Raw genomic sequence first — 19,578 nt, forward strand, 5'->3', positions numbered from 1 at the left:
CTCGTACTCTTATTCGAAATGTGATTTTTGCAACAAAGAATATTATTGGATGCAGTACTACGTACGTATACATACAAAAGATTCATGGAAAAGAAGCATATCCATTACAGTACACACCATTCTAATATGGTATGACTGCATCTGATTTGCGTTTCATGTTCGATTTAATTTTACTACGTACTGTATACAGTACTGAATTATCGTATGATCACATTCTCTTTTCGTGTTTTATTTCTTTCTGTGCTTAATTATATGTCATATGTAATGCAATGAACAATCAGTAAGAGCAGATATTACTAATTACAGTATTAATGGAATTACAGGTAACGAAATATCGTATTTGGGGTCTTCAGATATTGCGGTATTTTCGAAATTTCCGGAAAATCCGCGATATGTATATATATATGGGTTATGGAAAAACCCCGCGAAGTGGTGAATCCGCGATTGTCGAACCGCGAAGTAGCGAGGGTTCACTGTATAGCTTTGCTATGATTGTACACCTGGAGACTACCCAATACCTCTTTGCAAAAAGGTTGTCTAGATATCTGAGGAATTCCTCAGCATCAGTCTACCAGGCAGTATAACGTCTTGTGTGGTTGGTGTCATGTGAAAGTGTGTCTCTCCACTTGATACCTCGATTCCAGCAATAGCGGAATCCTCGAGTATATACAAGAGGAAAAGACCCCCTATTCAGTTCCGACAGGTAAAGATGATCACTCAACCATGATCCTTCACCTTCAAACTGAAAGAAAGGGACACCCTCTCATCGATAGACTTTTCCTAACTCATACGGACTTACAACTTGCCTTTCCCCAGTCGGAATTGAGATCTTCCTCTTGGAACATGGTTCAAATCTCCGATTCCTAAAGGGACCTCCTTATGTTCCACTTCACCAAGCAACAAATTTTCTCCTTATTTAAGAACACAATGTTCCTACACACTCGAACAGCAACCATACGAGTCAAGGAACTTCATGGTCTCTCTTTCGTCATTGCCCATTATTGATAAGGGCGAAAGGCAATGTTCAGTTTCGTCCCTGAGCATGTCGCCAGACACAGTCTCCGGAGGGGACGGATCCTATATAAGTCTCAACTCTGTAACGGACGATCCAGATCATCCGTTACTGTACCCAGGGTAAGGTATGAGACTTTACCTAAAGAAAACGGCAACAGCCCGCCCGAGTCCCTTCTCTTGTCGTCAACACTGGGAATGACTAGAGAAGGATCACTGAAACATCATCTCGACATGACAACTCACAGTGTCAGGGGCATAACTATGCCCCTGGTCCTTCTTAGCAGATTACTCTGTGACACAGGTTTTACAAGAAAGTATGTGAATGCTCCAGGTGACTTTCACAACCTTTCTCCTGCAAGACGTGACCCACAGGAACTCGATACGATCTCTATTGGTCCGGTGGTGGCTGCAAAACAGCGGGTTTTATACCTCAAGCTCCTTATTGGACAAGTAGCAGAAGGTTGAGGGCACTGTTACCTGGTTTTAGTCTGCGTGAATGAAAAGATTTGACTGGCTCATATTCTTTTCTTCATCCTACCCTCTCGTGAGGAAAGCAGCACCCTGGGTTCTCTGCATAAGCTGACCTCAAACCACTGCAGGTAAACCATGCTCCCTTGTGTACCTAGTATTAAGCTAATACTGTTACGTCCCCATACCCGGGCGAGGTGGTATTGGGAAGTCTTGATTACATCAGGTTTTTCCTACATAGACTCGGAATAACTTTACCTAGACAGTCACACTTATACACGTCTCAACAAACAGCTTGCGTAGGCCGCGAAGGTTTAGCGAGGGCAGGGACTCCTTATTTTTGAGTACTAACATATTCAGATAAGGAGCCCCTGGGCAAAGCCAAAAGCAAGATTGGCAGGGACGTCCACCCTTCCTAATGGGTGAGTCACCCCTAATAAATAGCGTGGTTTGTATTCCAGTTACGGAACAAATAACAAATTCGTAGATAATTTGTAATTTTCCTAATTATGCAAACCTTAGCTATTTATACAAACTTGCCCGCCATCCCTATCCCCCTTGAAGTCCCACCTCCAAGCAAAGTGACTAAATCACAGGTGTGTGAACAGAAGTGGTAGCAAACTACCCCCCACCCTCCCCGTCCCCGCTAACTAGCGAGTAGGTAGTTAACCCTTGCTAAATTATAATGGCTGGTCATTTCAGCTCCGCCGAAAGTATAACCCCTAATAAATAGCTAAGGTTTGTATAGTTAGGAAAAATACAAATTATCTACAAATTTGTCATGTCATGTGGTTTACCTCCCTCGAACAAGTGAAGTGAGTCTCGTACTAAAAGGGAGGGGGTTCGTACAGTACTGTATTGACATGGAGGAACAAACATTTTTTTCTTCAAAGATGTAGTAATTGCATTTATTCTAGCTATTCAAGCCTTAATGTGTTATATTGAGTTTCCCGCCCAACTACCTCTCTTTATCCAGCAGCGGCCAAAATCTAACGTGGCTTGACTATGTCATACAAGTCATTTTTTAATTACATTGATGAGTTTCAATAGTCATTCCAGCAGTGGTGTTAAATATTCATGTATTATACATAAAACATTAATTGGATTTGCTAGGACAAATTTGAAATATTGTATTTTGAATACTGTACTGAATTTGTTTAGTGTATAGTATAGAAAGTAAATTTTTTTTCTTTGATATCTTACAATTATTTGTAGAATTACATATTCCAGATATCAAGGGTTGCTGTTGCTGAGGTGGCTTGCTGGACATGGTAAGCCGAGTGGATCAAATCTATCGAAGCATACTTTTGTCTAGATTTTTTGTCAGAGGTTGGGGAAAACCGGAGAATCTGCGCAGAATATTCGCATTCAGGAAGATCATTTCTAATCGAGATACCTGCTTCCCTCTTGTGGATAAAAATCATCCAGTGACTATCACCAAGGTTTGTTATTTTAATTTTATCAATTGTCAACAAACGTGCCGTAGAATGTTTATTTCTTTAGGAATTACAGTTGTGCATCTTTTTATATTAAAGATTCTTGTTATAAAGCTGAGTGTATGATGGATTTTATTTTAGATAATCGTTTTCTCTTTTTTAAACTCTGTGGATTATTCAAACATTGATTTGTTCCGTAACTAAAATACAAACCATGCTATTTACATAGGGTAATTACTTCGGCGTAGCTGAATGACGATCCATAAGAATTTTAACGAGGGTTTACTACCCCACCGCTAGTTAGCGGGGGTTAGGGAGGGTAGCTTGCTACCCCTCCCCCCTCACACACACAGTGAATGCTTCACTTTGCTTTTGGCTAGGGAGACGATCAGACGTGTCTGCGCTCTCCCTCGTTTTGACTGCCATAATCTGTTTTGCTTTTTCTTTCAGTGTGTGTTTGAAGTTGGCTTCTATTATTCTAATATGTGTACGTGCCCTGGACTACCTGGCCGCCCTTGTGGTACCTTTATGTCGGCCACGGACACCGATCCTCACTCCTTATGTCCTCACTGTAGAGGCCAACGGTATGATAGGTCTAACGTATGTATTGAGTGTAGGGAGTGGTCTACCTCCCAGTGGGAGAGGTTTTCCCGTCACCGCAAGAAGAAAGCTAAGAGGGATATTTCTCCTTCAGAGGTTTCTTTGAAGAGAGAAAGTTCCAAGGCTTCTTCTTCCGTAGCCCTTTCCTCCTCCGAAGCTCCACTCGATCGGTCTCTTCCGAGAGGCCGGCGAGTGGTAGCGTAGACCGTGTTTCTGTTGACCGATCCCGGGGTGCGGGAGAGGTAGTTGCCTCCCATAGCGAGGCAGCTGCCCCTCCTCCCCCGGAGGAGGATAATATTTCTAATTTAACTGTTAATAACTCTGATTTATTGCAGCTTTGGGCTTCCTTGGGGCTTCAGGGTTCGCCCTCCAAGGAAGCCCTGTTTGATATGATCAAACTTGGTGCAGCTGTCAAACAATCGCCAACGACAGCAGGGATAGATCCTCTGTCTGTAGTTGACGTTGTTGTGACGGAAGCATCGAGTGTTTCTGTTCAAACACCCGTGCCTGTTGCTGTTGCTGAGGTAGCTGAAGGCTTAGGTTCCCCCTCCGAACATCCTTCGAGGGAGGAACTAAGTCCTACGGTCTCTCCTGCAAGTGCTTCTCCCCCTCGGGGGAGTTCACTAACAGAGACTCCTCTGCGGAGGCCTTATGAAGGTCAGATTGCTGATCCAACGGCCCCTCGTGGGCGAATAAGGCGGAAGGCTCGTCCTCCCCTTCGCCGTAGAGGCCTTCCTTTTCCTCACAAGGGAGTTAGGAGGTGCCTCTTCGATTCGTCATCCCTGCAGTCCTCTGCGGAGGAGACAACTCGCCGTTCACCGTTTCTGCAACTACCACCTTAAACCTCTCCAGAGATCGTTCGCGATCCCTGTCGGAGGATGGTCGTCCTTTGGGACCCTGTAACCAGTCACCCTCCAGACATGCTGACCTGCCGTCACCCTTCAAGGATGATGCGCTTTTTTTGCCGACAAATCCTGTCATTGCGCAGGCATCGGTCCCTCCGAGACACAAGGGTATTGATCGCAAAACTGCGCATCAAACCTTTACACGCCAGGATATACCTGCGCGCCCTTCTTCTACTGCTGATCCTGACTTAGCGCCACTGCGCTCACCTGCGTGCTTGCGCACAAATGTTCCTGTTACGCGCCAGGGTTCCCATGCGCGCCCACAACCTTCGGCGCGCCCGCGCCCATCAGCAGTTCCTGAGTTAGCGCAGGACACGCGCTCGCCTGCGCACGACACGCGCTCGCCTGCGCACAAGCGCCTGGCAGTTCCTGATCCACGCGCAGTCTAAGAGGCACCTAGGTTAGCGCACAGGCGCTCGCAGGTGCCTCTAGACCCTCAGCACTCTTCTATTACAAAGAGTGATGCGCGCCAATCATGCGCAGTTCATGTTTCAGCACACATGCGCTCGCCAGCGCGCTTCTACATCTCAGTGCGCAGTCCAGGAGATTCCCAAGCTAGCAGGTTTTACTACATTATTTATTTGAGCATTGGAAGACAAGTTACGGTCAAGAGATACGCCTAGATCACAAACTTTACTAGTTATCGAGACAGAATTGTTATTTATATTTATTTGAATATCACTCAAGTTTCTTACGCTGTTTTCCTTTCCAACCACCATAAACTCAGTTTTATTTTTATTCAATTTTAGGTGTTTGATTGTCATCCATTCCCTAACACTGGCAAGAATTCGGTTTAGAGTTTCAGTAGTGTCGTCTATGTACTGTAATTTATGAAGAAGTAAAATTGTGTATCATCTGCAAATAGTTTGAACTTCATTCCATGTCTGTAGTATTTTCAACAGACCAATAGTATAGATACAGAATAAGATTGGGCCTAGTACACTCCCTTGAAGTCCCCTTTCTGTTTAAAGGTTCATATGATGAATAAGGGTTTCCAATTTGCACACAATCATTTCTGTCAACCAAGTAGTCTTTTAGGTTCGGTATTCAGAAGCTTTTATCATCAATACTAATGGACCATATATTTTTTAGAAGCAGTTCATGTAAAACTGTATGAAAAGCAGCACAAAGTTCAAGTAATATTAAAATACCACATTTGTTTTCATCCATCATTTCCAGCATGTCCTTTACAACAGAACAAATAGCTGTCTCCGTAGAGTACAGTTTGGTCTTACAGTAACGATGACAATGTGAACCTATGTAAATTTGTATTCCTTTGACTTTGTTAGTGCTCCATCATAGGAAACACTGGATGAGTGTGTGAGCAGGGTGGCCAGTCTACCCCCTGTTACTCCCGCTAATTGGCGAAGGGTCGTTAACACCTCATGTTAAAAGTTTATGGCTAGATTCCAGCTATGCTCGAACAATATATCCATGGTAAAGAGTTCAGGCATGTAGTTAGGAAAAATACAAATTACATCTAAATTTGTCATTTTTTTCTGATACTTTTAAGATATTATTTTTTATGCTGTATAATTTTTCTGATTATCTCAACATATGAATTGCTTTTAAAAATATAGATTTTATCACCAGTTCCTGACTTGCAGGAAGTTGATTCAGGAGATCATGTTCTTTTGGAAGCAGAGTTCATATCACCCTTTGTGGCTCACTTGCCTGGCCTTCTTCCGAAGGAATCAGAAAAAGCCACCTTCCAGATGGTGCTGCCAAAGTCATGGCAAAGTAATTTGAGGCCCACATGTCTTCATTTGGCTGGTACAGGAGACCATGTGAGTACAATTAAGTAAATAAGTATGATTTTAAACTAAAACTGGATAATCAGAAGTTATGATAAATGAAAGAATTTTGTACATCAATGAAACTTATTTCTAGGTCACATTGTTTATATCTTAGAAGCTTGAATTTTTTTACTGTTAAAACAAAAATAAGATTTTTCCTCTCCTTGCTCTATATAGTATCCTTTCTCTCCTGGATTCACCAGGCATGAGTATCTGGACAGATTATATGCCTAATTGTTCAAAAACACACCATTCTTCTTAGTTCTTACAATACCATTTTGATGGAGGGCAAAAGACTTAGTTTACAGTTATTCTCTTATTTATATTTTCAGAGAATTAATATTTGCTCTTATGTGTATACAAACCTTTCATTTTTATAGATGAGGGAACTTCTTCAGTGGAGGTTGAACAGTCTTTGAATTTGTTAACGAGGTAGTTGACAAGTGGTGCGCATGGGCAATTAGCCTGGACTATGCACCTGTAAAATACTCTCCACTTTAGTCTTTGCGACATTAAGAGTTATGCCTCATTCCTTCCCACATCAAGTGCTCATGCTACTGTGGCCTCTGTGTAGATATCCCTGGCTCATTCTTGGAAAGTTTGCAGCAGGAACAAGGAGGTGTCATATCTGCGTTGGCCGGTTTTTCAAGCTTAAGTGGTGTTTGGATTTCCACCTGTGATTGCCACACCCCAATGGATGATGGAAGCTCTTCTGTTGCTGTGCAAACCACTTACAATAAGTTTGACTTAAGGAAGGCTTGACCCCTTCTTAGCTCTGGCAGGTATGGTCTCAATGTATTTTTCTGAAGGAGCTGTCCCCTGTGTCATTGTCTCCCTCGGTGATACCTAATATTTTGGGTGTGAGTGCAGTGTCAGTAAAACCAGTGTTTGTGACCTCAATGCTGATGTCCTCACCCCTTATGGTCTCTAAGCCTAATAAAATTGTTAAGCCCCTCTCCCCTATGAATATGCTATTGGAGACTCCAGCAAAGGTGAATGCCTCTACAATGTTGAGTGTAAGTTGGCTCTGGGGTTTAAGTTACTAATGCATGTTGCCCTGGTGCCTGGTGTCACCCCTTTGTCTGTCATCCTGTCCCCATCACCCTGACCCCTTTGGCCCTGGTTCTGGGGCCTGATCCTCCTCCTTTGCTCTGTCTGTTACCCCAACCCCTGTGTATGTTCCAAACAGAGTTGAGTATGCCTACCATTTCTTCTGTGAAAGTGCCTCTCAGTGTTGTGATTAGTGATGGAGCAAACAGTAGGGTTTGTCCCTTTAGGGGGCTTCCTCGTTGATAGTCGCTCAGACCTTGACTCCTCTGCTTACAGAGCCTGAATTGAGGGTTTGTATGCTCTAGAATTGATAGCGTTCCCTTCCTCTTCCAAGTTGTCTTCTTCTGCTTCTTCTGCCTTGTCCGCATCCTCCTCCTTTTCCATCTCTGATTCTGATGTCCATTTTAAGGAGCCGAAGAGGTTCAGGAAGGTCAGTCATAGCCATAGGGAGAGGACTCCTCAAGACAACACCTCTCTTTCTGGGGAAGAGGACAAAATCTGAATAGTTCCCAGAGCCTTTCTCGGGCCCTAGGGAGCCAGAACCATGTCCCTATGTTGCTTCTCCTTAGGGCTGGTGTATGGGGCCAGAGCCTTGGTCCAGTTTTCCTTGGGTAGACAGGCGGGGCAGAGGTGCACGGGGCTTCTGTCGTCATTATGGTGGAAGAGCTTGGGTACCCTCTTTCCCCTTTCCTACTAGGTGGTGGAGGGACTGATACCCATGTTCATCGGTGCATCCTCCTCACTGCGATCAACAAAGGGAAGGTTACGGGTTACTTCTGTCTGCATTGATCAGTTCCAGAAACGTTTCTCCCACTGTTGACTACTGCTCTGGTCTGTCATCAGCCAACGATTACAGTAGGGTCCCGAATTAAGCGTGTTCGAATTACACGATTCCCCTTTTCCACGATCGCTATTTTTCAAAAATAAATTTTCTGTATCCACGAGGCTGTTCAAAGTTCGCGAGTCAAGCACTACAAAAATGTATCAAATCTATAGTCTTTTTAAGTATATTGGTAGCCCTAAATACGGTGATTTATAATAAATGTTACAAAACAATATTAACATTACATTTCATTAACATAATTTCATAATGAATAGCCTATTTAAGGATAAAATTCCACATCAACAATGAAATCAACTGTTAACTGTGCGAGTCCAGCTGACAAAATGTAAACAGAAATGTGGTTACGTTCTCGGCAATCTTTATCTTTCTCCAACCTTACGATAATTGTAATGGTAGTGTTAATGATGGTATATTAAAGCATTATTTTTGTTTAGTACAGTATATTTAAAAGCCTTATTTTTCCCTCTGGGCGTTCAAGGTTTTCACGAGTAGACTGGGTTCGTTTATCGGCAGTGAATAGCCTAAACTTCGGTAACGAGTCGTCAATATTTTGTCATATTTTAAACAGTAGGCTATACATTTGATTTGCAAACATTGGTTTTGTAGAGTAGACGGTAAAATAAAATCTAGAGAGAGAGAGAGAGAGAGAGAGAGATTTGATGGCAGAAATCTCTCTCTCTCTCTCTCTCTCTCTCTCTAGATTTTATTTTACCGTCTACTCTACAAAACCAATGTTTGCAAATCAAATGTATACTGTTTGAAATATGACAAAATATTGACGACTCGTTACCGAAGTTTAGGCTATTCACTGCCGATAAACGATAACAAACCCTTTAATGCAAACTAACTGTATCCTTTGATATTCCTCTATATTTATCACGAATTCCTTCTATACCTCCTCAGACACTCTTATTTCAAATATCTAAATTATTCTTATCACAACTAACACCATCTAGTCATTTTCATTCCATTATATCTATTATTCCTCTGGATCTTATTCCCTTTCCTTATTCTGTTTATTCGATGGGATTCGTTTTTCCCTTTACCGTCTTTCAGAATCTATTTTTAGCCACTGGCAACCAAATCCCCCCTTCCCCCGTCTCCTACCGTCTCTCCTGCGAGTCCACCCAGCCTATCTCATCACTCCCCCCCCCTTCATCCTCCCCTGTTCTAGGTCTGTAACCTTCTGCGTCATAATCTCTCTCTCTCTCTCTCTCTCTCTCTCTCTCTCTCTCTCTCTCTCTCTCTCTCTCTCTCTCTCGTTATACAATACTTACAAATAGATGAAGAAACCAAAATCGGTTTTCTTGAAGTGTCAATTAATTACAAAACGAAAAAATTATACCGTGTATACATCCATTTCAATCATAGCTTAAAATACGGTAACCGATTTCGTCCGCAAACCACTATTTTTTAGGAAACACCATTCTATTCCAGAAAATTTTTACTCTTTAAATGTCAATTGCGCTATAATAAAACATGTACTTATGTTGTAAAATTTCGGGTGTGTTTTAAAAATCGAGTATTGCTAACTTATTTTTGTTTTACTTTTGGCTGTGATCACATCAGCTGATGTCTAGCTTCCGCGCGAATACAATAACAAAGAATTGTTTACACCATTTCTTAACTTATTCAAACCATCTATACAGTTAATATTACATAAACACCAATGTGTTATAACCTATCATATTTATTGTTTAGTACTTTAAAACCATCCCTCTCTCTCTCTCTCTCTCTCTCTCTCTCTCTCTCTCTCTCTCTCTCTCTCTCTCTCTCTCTCTCTCTCTCTCTCTCATCGAACGTTATAGCGGTAACCTAATTGTTCGGTGACTTTAAAAATAGGCCTAGTACTTTCTTCTTTACCTTTTTTGCATATGGATCCATAATTGAGGTGGGTACAAGTTGACTTATAACTGAAGTTAGGAAAAGTATTTTGGATATGAAAAGGACAATTATCTTTCGTAACAGTTTAGAATTATCGTAAGTTATCACTCTGTCATTAGCGGCAGTTTGCTATTGTGGATTAAACGCATAAGGAAAAAAAAAATTTCCAGCTTTGCTACGAATTTAGGAATTTATATGGATACGGTAAGTAAAATATTTGTAATAACATAATGTTTACTAAATGTTTGTAATATCATTAGTTATGACTTAGATCATGTGTGTTTAATGCATTCGTTTGTTTATTATGATCGAAGATGGAGCGTAAACAAATGGAAGGTTTCCGTTTCAGGCGGCATCATAAAGAAAAACATTTCATAAATGGCATTCATTTCATTTATTTGAAAGTTCTAATGAAAAATAATTAGAACATTGGTAATAACAAATTCAACATATAATCTATACTTGGTAAAATTGCTGTCAATTCAAAAACACAGATGTATAAATGCGTCTGTTTCTTCGTTGTGATCAGAGTTAAACGTAAACAAAACATTGGTTGTCGTTTTCTATTCTGCTTTTTAGCGTGTTTAGGAAACGCATGATATAAAATCGCCTTTATTTTGATAATTCTGGATTTTCAATCATACAACAAGCTAGTCTATAGAGTGATGGTTTTGCTATTCACCAGTTGTATTATACAATAGATATGACAAACATTAAAATTTGTCTGTATTTTGGGTTGTGTTGTAACGGGAAATATATGGTGTTTACACCTATCCTGGTTATAATTTTAACCATTTTTCAAGTTATTAGAACTTTAAAGTATATTAAATGTTTTATTTATTTACAAAAACAATTTGATATTATAAAGAAATACAGTATAGTACAAAGAAAGTATTGGAAATGGGTAGTAAACACATTTGAATAGGCAAATTGCTGGTTGCCATGGCCACAATGGAATTATTTCTGTTAGTTGTGTGTTTCGAAATTCGCGATTTTCCATTTACACGAGGTCATTAATCGACCAAATTCTCGCATAATTCGGGACCCTACTGTATGTTACTGGTCTGTCCTTGGATCAGAACGCTTGTATATGTGGAGGGGAGAGTGAATGACTGCAGCAGCATGCTGTACCCTCTACCCCTACTGGGTATGAAGGTACTTAGGATTTGTCTGCCCAGAGTCTGGTACTGACAGAGGTAGATAATCTGTAGTCATTGTATTCTTTTGTGGTACATTCTTTATGCCCCCTGTGGCCGCTGGGGCATAAAGACAATTAGAATAGCGCCAACGTTATCCCTGCGTGTCATAAGAGGCGACTAAAAGGGACGGGACGGGGGGGCTGGGAATCCCCTCTCCTGTATTTAGAATCCTGTGAGACATCAGCAAAGAAGTGGAGCTGGGGGGAGAGTAACTGCTCCCCGCACTCTAGTTTTGGGGTGTTTGAATGTGCGTGGATGTAGTACGATAGAGAGTAAAAGATGTGAGATTGGAAGTACGTTTAGGAATAGAAGGATGGATATATTGACCTTGTGTGAGATACAGATAAAAGGGAAGGGTGAAGTGATGTTCAGTGAAATGTCTGGTAGAGTGTCAGGGATTGAAAGGGGAAGAGCGAGAGTGGGTGTGGCTTCATTGCTGAGTGAATGGACGACAGGTAAAGTAGTGGAATGGAAGGAGATATCATCTAGGTTAATGTGGGTAAGGGTTAGGTTGGGTAGGGAATGTTGGGCGTTTGTCAGTGCATATGGGCCAGGTAGTGAGGAAAGTGAAGAAGAACGGAATGAATTCTGGAATGAATTAACTAGGTGTGTAGAAGGAATTATGTAGTTGTCATGGGTGACTTAAATGCTCGAGTGGGCGCTGGAGAGGTAGAAGGTGTTATTAGGAAGTATGGCGTACCAGGTGAAAATGAGCGTGGTGAGAGACTGGTAGATATGTGTGTTGAGCAAGAGATAGTGATAAGTGCTAGCTTTTTCAAAATGAAAGATAAAAACAAGTATACATGGGTAAGAGTGGCAAATGAAAGAATAGTAGAAAGGGCATTAATGGATTATGTGTTGATAACTAAAAGAATGTTTGGAAGATTGAAAGCCGTGCACGTGTTTAGGGGTATGGCTAACGGTATGTCTGATCATTTTTTGGTGGAAGTAAAATTAATTGTAGCAAAAGAGTGGGGGAATAGAGTAGGTGGATGTAAAAGGGAGCTAGTGGGGGTTGAAGAGCTAATAAAACCTGGGTAAAGCTAAAAAGCCATATTGGCAGGGACATCCACCCTCCTAATGGGTGAGTTACCCCTATAAATAGTGTAGGTTTGTATTCCAGTTACAGAACAAATGACTTTTAGAAATAATTTGTATTTTTTCTAACGATACAAACCTTTAGCTATTTATACAAACTTACCTGCCAATCCTATCGCCGATGAAGTCTTACCTCCAAGGAAAGTGAAATATAGTCACAGGTGTGTGAGTTAAGGGGGTAGCCAACTACCCCCTACCCCTTGCTAAATAGTGGGATGGGTAGTTAACCCTTGCTAAAATTTAATGGCTCATCCTTTCAGCGGTAATATCCCTACAAATAGCTAAAGGTTTGTATCGTTAGGAAAAATACCAATTATTTCCAAATTAGTCATATCTTCTTTTCTTTGGCAAGAGAATCTTGAGAAAAAGGGGTTCCTCAGTACAGTATTGTGTGAATCCAGCCTCCACAAGGGATCAGCCTATGTTTGAAGTTAGCTTTAAGCAGTCTTGCCTATCCTGGGGCTCAGGTCTCATGGTGGAATAATAGTCATTGTCAGGGCACTGTCGCATGCACCTACTGTGGACCTGAGGAGGTCAGCATAGGGATCTTTTTCTGAAGACAGTCTCTCCTCTGTATTGGCAAGAGAGTAGGTGAATTTCAGGCTCTTCATGATGTCAAACTTTTGAGTAATGGGGGTTATGTTGCCTCCATTGTCTCACAGACTGTGATGAAAACCCAGTACCAGTCAGTCTTAGAATACCAGTTCGGGACCTTATCAATCTTTTTTTCTACTTGTAAGTTAACGCGAAATTGCTGGATGTGTCACGTCAGGGCACTGCATTGCTTCCTAAGGAGGACTTGACACCTTGCGTGTTAGTGTCACAGCCTTTTCACTAACCCCAGCAGTAACAAGTGTTTCATCTGGCTTGGTAAGGCTGCCCTTGTTTAGAGGCATCTTTGGTCACTGCATACCTCTGCCATCTCAAATAAGAACTCGCAGGCCTAGCCCTGTCATTAGCCTGTTGGTTTACCTATTGAAACACTTGGAGCTGAATGGGGTTCTGATGGACGTTGCCCACAGATCCTTGGACCCAATTTACTTGGGTCATGAGGTGGCTACTCAGTAGTTGTGTATCACTCCTAGGTCCCTCGTGTGATTTGATTCGTGAATCCCATCTAAGGTAATGCATTTGGCCTAAGTCTTTAGGAAAGTTAGAATGACTAGTTCTTCTGTCTCTTTTCCCCTCTTGAGGGATGCAGGAGCTGCAACCATTACATGTTGGTTGGATATCTTTTGTTAGTGAGTTTCACAATAGAATTTTCTTGCAATATATGTCTGCCAAGAAGCAACACCTCCTCCTCGAGGCAAGGGGGAGAATGGGTCATGTCTTATCAAATCTCTTGGTGTACCTGGTTTGACCCTGCCAATGCCATCTCCCTGTTAAAGGAAATAGGTTTTCCCTGTCCCAGTATTATCTTACTTTTAAGCCAGTTGAGTATTTTCTATGTCCTGGCAGCTTCTGTATCCATATGATTAGCTGTTAGGAGGTTATTGGAGTTACCTTCCTCACTCCTATATGTGACTTGTTAGGGAAGAAGAGAACCTTCCAGTTTAGTCTCCCTGTTTAAGGACAAAAGGTTTTGATATGTTCGGCAACAAATAGCATATTTTAAAAATTATTTGTATTTTAACTATCTATACAAACTAGTCCTTTAAATTAGATTTCCCACCTCAACAATCCCTGTCAGTCCTAAGCTTATTTCCTGACAGGCATGTGGCAGGTGCTTCCTCTCATGCCACCTATCATGACCAACTATTTTTTTAACGATTCAATGGTCGTTCCAATGCTGCTGAAAACATATCTGTATTTTAAAAGACTGTAATTTTTTATAGTTTTCATGGGAAATGGTTATTTATTGGAAAAGGATTTTTATGTAAAATATTAAAAAGCAATACAGTACTGTACTTTGCATAAATGAGATTCTTGTAGTTTTTCTTAAACTTTGCCTATAATTCTTTTTTCCATGTACTCTTTCATGTAGTTTAGTAGTTTCAAATTTTTCTTTTGCAGGGTTTTTGGAGAAGAAGAATGTTAATGGCAAAACCCCTCCTTGAGGAAGCAGGCATTGCTTCAGTTATGTTGGAGAACCCTTTTTATGGCTGTCGTAAGCCTAAAGATCAGCTGTGAGTGTTACAATTTGAGTTTGTACTTTATTTGTGTGTCTGCTGATGATTACACTTCATTCTATAGGTTTTACACTTTCCAGTATTGTACTATACTGCAATCACACCAAAGCATGATAAAAGTCATGCTCATTGGAATGGCTAAATAGTACTAGCTGTTTTCCTTACATAAATGTTATTTTCTTTCAACGTATTCTTGATTTTTTTTTTTGCAGTGACAGTTTTAGTTACCATTTATTCATGTCTAATACTTCACCAAAAACTAAAGTACTGTTTTAAAACCTCAATAATGGTACTGTAATATCATTCATTGATTTTATAAAAAATACAATATTTGTCTTGTCCTAACTTCTCATTGTACTAGGTAAATCTTACATGAATAGACCTTCAATTTTACTTTTGCTTATCAATTTCTGTAGAGTGGTAACTTTAGAGGTTAAGTTATTCATATCTAGCTGTTGGAAAGAGGCCCCATGTTGACTGTTACCAATTGTTGTTTTTAAGTTTGACTTATGCCAGCAAAAATAATTGTACTTTAGAGTTCATGGTTTCCATTTCCCTCTCCCCTTAGCAGTTCCCAGCTGGAGTTGAATTGAGAATTATCTTTTCAGGTAATTTAAAAAGCAAGTTAGTTCAGAATTTTTCATCAATACAGTGTTATTTGGTTAAGAGTTAGTAGGCAATCAGTGAGTGTTATATGTTGCAGTTTATGGTTGTTGTTCCCCTCATTTATGCAAATTTTAACCCCATTGGGCAACTGACATGGTATTAATCTTGTGTTTTGCTTAATTCTCCTTGTGCAGGTATTACACTGCATTGTATTAAAATCCTCTGTTTTAGTTTGTATTTCTGGGCAGATATAGTAAAGGAGCAACTTTATTCGGACAGTAATGTGGTCCTGAATTGTTAATTTAATTTAATAATGCCGAAATAATCAGGCCATTTTCTCATGTCCTTTTAGAATATCCTTTCTAGTTCTTGCAGCTTATTCTATTGGCATATCATAATAGGTTAAATTAATTCATTTGTCATCCATGTACAACCAGTGATTGCAAGCATTTGGCGGGTGACCTTGAGGATTTCCGTGGTTGGAAGTCATCTCGCCCATCACTTCCCTCTGCTTTGATAGTTTAGATAGTGTTTAGCACTGTGTTTACCCCTACTGCTTGTATAAGTAAGATGGAAAGTTTATATCTCTGAAACAAGACGGTAGTTATTGAATATTTGTTGTAGTTTTATTTTCAGTGATGCAGTTAAGTTGCATTTGTTCCGTAACTGGAATACTGTACAAACCAATGTTATTTATAGGGGTTTTACTTTCGGCGAAGCGGAAAGGACGAGCCATTAGAATTTAGCGAGGGTTAACTACTCATCCCGCTAGTTAGAGGGGGTAGGGGGGTAGCTAGCTACTCCTCTCACCCACACATGTGTGACTGAGCTTCACTTTGCCTTTGGCTTGGTTGGAGAACAGTTGTTGCTGCTCTTCCTCCTGTCCATTATTTTGGGCTGCCATTACAGTAATCTGTTTTGTCTTTTTCTCTTTCAGTGTGTGTGTGTGCTGTGTTCTTCCACCTGCCATGTGTACCTGCCCTGGTTTGGAGGGACGCATCTGGGGTAAATTCATGTCTGCGGTGGATAGTAGCATGGGCTGTTTAACCTAGTCAACCTCGGTCCTCGAAAGATGGTGTTTCCTCTCCTAGTGAGGTGGCCCCAGCTCTCCCCCGGAATGAGGCCTTACCTCTTTCTCCTTTGTTACAGATGTGGCCTTTCTTGGGTTTGCCTGGTTCTCTTTCCAAGGATGTGTTGCTGCAGTTCCTGCACCGGGGTGTGGTCCTACAGCAATCGTCAGCGTAAGATGTCGACCCCTTGACCTTAGTCGTCGTAGTAGTTTTTGGAGGCCTCGTCTGCTGCCCTCCCATCATATCCTGTGACTGTGTCTTCTGCTTCATCTGCCCCCACTGCCGAGGTCTGCGCTCCTTCTGACAAACATCCTTCGGGGGTTAAGAGGGGGGGGAAGCAAAGTCAGTCCGAGGCATGTGTCTCCTGCGAGTGTTCCCCCTTTCTAGTGAAGGGGCCCTCATAGAGACTCCTTTTCAGAGGCCTGCTGGTGGTCAGCTTGCTGATCCAACAATTGCTATTCGAGGTCGTGTTGGTGGCAGAAGACCTCACCATGTCCGTCCTCCTCTTAGCCTTAAAGGAAGAGACGCCTCTACACATCTTCGCCTCCGTAGTCTTCTTCTTCGAAGGAACCTGCCCAGCCTACCTCTTCTGGTTCTTGGCCCCCGCTCTCTTCTTTGGCCTCGGTTGCTCCTCAACGAACTTCGGTTCGTTCGTCTCCTGCAAGGGATTGATCCCGATCTCTTCCAGAGAATGTGTCTCCTCACAAGGGTCACATTTCTCCTCCGGGGCTTCCAGCAGCAGTTCAACGGCAGTGTTCTCCGTCTCCTCAGGTTCTTGCTCGACGTTCACCTGCTTGTCAGATCGGCCATCGACTTGCAGCTCGTGAATTGCCCATTCATCCGACAGCTCTTAAATCGCTTGTCCATTGTGAACCATCTGCCCAGCCGAATGCTCGTGAACCGCCTACTTGTTCGACAACTCGTAAATCGCCGACTACTCGTGAACCACTTGCAGCTCATGAATCGCCAGCTCAGTCGTCATCTTGGGAATCGTCTGCTCGTTAGCGTCGGGACTTGCCTCTACATCGATCTCCTACCCGACTGCTTTTTCCCAAGCGTGAAGTGCCTGGTCAGTGTTTGCACGTGTCTTGTAAATCGTTGCCTTCTCATCAATCGCCGACTTAACGTACAACAAGCCAATTTTTGGCTATTGACCGGAGCGTTTTTTACACTTAACGTAAGCCCCATTCGCCTCAGCGATAAACGCATCAGTTACTATGAGAGCATAAACGTCCAATGGTGAGTGAATCGTCATAGCGTGAATCATTGGCCTACCATTTGCCTTCTCGTCCAGCGATTCGTGAATCGTCGACCCACCGCCCGTCCTCTTGTCTAGCGGTAGCGATTGACCCAGAAATTTCGCGGCAGCGCTCGTCAACGCTTAAACTCTCTCCTGCTTGACAATCATCATCCGTTCACCGGCATCAGGCTTCGCGTCAGCGATCGCTCACTCATTCGCATCAGGAGATTCCTCGACGTTCACCAACATGTCAGCGGTCGTCACTAACTCAGCATACGACTGCAAAGGTTAGTGCCCATCCTCTTCGAAGCGAGGATCTCCAGCTGCAACCATTGAAGCCGCGGTGGTTGTTGCTTTAAAGAGAGGTAATGTGGTCACCAATCATACTCAGTCGCCCCATTCCCCTCCCCACAAACACATAACAGCGCAAACGCCAGGGAAGGAGAAAGAGGGCCAGTTTTAGGGGTTGAGATCCCCAAACCTCCAACGCATAGGAAGGAACCATCGTCATCGTTGCCTAAGTGCTCATCATCGGTAATGACTCCTCGGAAGGATCCTTCGGCCTCTATCCCTTCAGGGGAACTGTCAGATAGCACTACCATGAGTAAGCAGCCATGGTTCATCGCCTTGGTTAGGGCCATGACTCAGGCCTTCAAGCCTGGGGTTTCTCTGGGGACTTCCTCTGTTTTGACCAACCCAGGACAATGGACCACGACTGCTCCTCCCCTGAAGAGGAAGAGAGGAGTACCTGACAAACTGCCATCATCCTGGATCAAGCTGACTCCGGTCAGAGCTCCAAGGTTAGAGGTCGCCCCTGTAGAACCATCGTTGCCTCTACCCACCGATACCGTACCCGCCAACTTGAGCGGATCTCATAGGGAAGAGTCAGTTTCGGACTCTCCCCTTGCTTCGTCAAGGGAAAAGCCCGTGGAGAGGTCTCTGTTTTGCCCTTGGATCCTGTAGAGGTTCCTAGTTCTCTCCCCACCAAGAAGGTTGTCACATCCAGACCTACCATCTTGAAAACCCTGTTTATCCCAAAAAGGCAATCAGAGGACTCTAAAACAGGGCCAAAGTCCTCTCCCAGGACTCAGAGACCCGCAGAGGGGTCAGGAGCCGAGTATTTTTTATCGTGACCCACCCCAAGAGGAGATCTCAGCAGTGGATGATGATGATAACGCTGTCAGCCCAGCATCAGATGGTGAACTGAGGGAGTCAGAACATTCCTTTTGGCAGGTTCTGACCACCATGAGGGTCCTCAACGGGTTACCAGATCCAGAGATGGGCCCTCAAGAAGGCAAGGTCACGGCACCCAAAAGTCTCCGAAGTCCAGTGCTGCTCTGTCCTGGTCCCGGTGGTTGAAGGGTGCTTGGCGTAAGATCGCCTCATAGTTAGCAGACTCCTCTGTGTCAAACTGTTCAGGCTTGTCCGCCAAATTCCTCCCACATCTGGGTGTCAATCAGAGGAGGTACTATGAATTTCTGGATGAACCTTGCTTGACCTTTCCATCACTCTCTTGAAGAGAGCCATGTAGGCGACTTCTTGGCTGGATCTTTTGTTGGGATCTTTGGGAATCCTGGTACAGACCAAATATTTTTCTAAGGAAAGGACCATGAAGGCTATGGAGACCTTCCTTCTCTCAGCACCCAAACCATAGAGTTTCTGGCCCCCCAGGTGGTGAACCTGTAGCCCATCTTGAAGCAAAGGGATACGGTAGCCGAGAGATTCCACCAACAGTTTCTTAATCCCAAAATTGCCAGGCTCCAAAACTCCTCCCTGGAAGGTTCCTTTCGCTTTGAGCCAAAGGACGTTGAGCAGACTGTGGAGAGGTTGATTAAGTCCCATCTGGACTCTTTCCTTTATAGGGCCTTGACATTGCAGCCCTACAGACCTCTAGCTCCCTCTCAAGACCACCAAACTGAAACCTTCTACAAGTAAGATGGCAGCGAAAAAAAAAGGTGTCTAAAAAGTACTTTCCTGCCAAGAACCAGAAAGGCACCAAGTCCAACCGTGGAGGAAAATAGCAGAGATGTGGCAGCAGAAGCCGCAAGCACTATGATAGGTGATCCCCCTGCTTGTCCACCAGTGGTGGGATGCCTACAAAGCTGCTAGTTTAGGTGGATGCAGCTTGGAGCCGAACCTTGGAAGGTGTCTGTGATTCGTTCAGGGTATCGCGTCCCATTCATATCATCTCTCCCTCCACTGACCAAGAATCCAGTGCTTGTGAATTCCTTTCTTCAGT

The 19,578-nt window shown here is 42.8% G+C and overlaps 1 protein-coding gene across 2 annotated transcripts in view; it reads left to right on the top strand.

Moving 5' to 3' along the window:
- Positions 1-19,578, top strand: part of LOC137650133 (protein ABHD18) — a 131,265-nt gene that overhangs the window by 16,346 nt on the left and 95,341 nt on the right. For both annotated transcript variants that reach the window (XM_068383278.1, XM_068383279.1), the window contains exons 2-4: positions 2,713-2,924; positions 6,031-6,210; positions 14,308-14,420. In XM_068383278.1, the coding sequence (XP_068239379.1) occupies positions 2,751-2,924; positions 6,031-6,210; positions 14,308-14,420 (467 nt within the window). In that variant the 5' untranslated portion in view covers positions 2,713-2,750. The remainder of the gene's footprint in view (positions 1-2,712; positions 2,925-6,030; positions 6,211-14,307; positions 14,421-19,578) is intronic.

Source organism: Palaemon carinicauda, chromosome 11, assembly GCF_036898095.1.
Source record: "Palaemon carinicauda isolate YSFRI2023 chromosome 11, ASM3689809v2, whole genome shotgun sequence".
Lineage (NCBI taxonomy): Eukaryota > Metazoa > Arthropoda > Malacostraca > Decapoda > Palaemonidae > Palaemon > Palaemon carinicauda.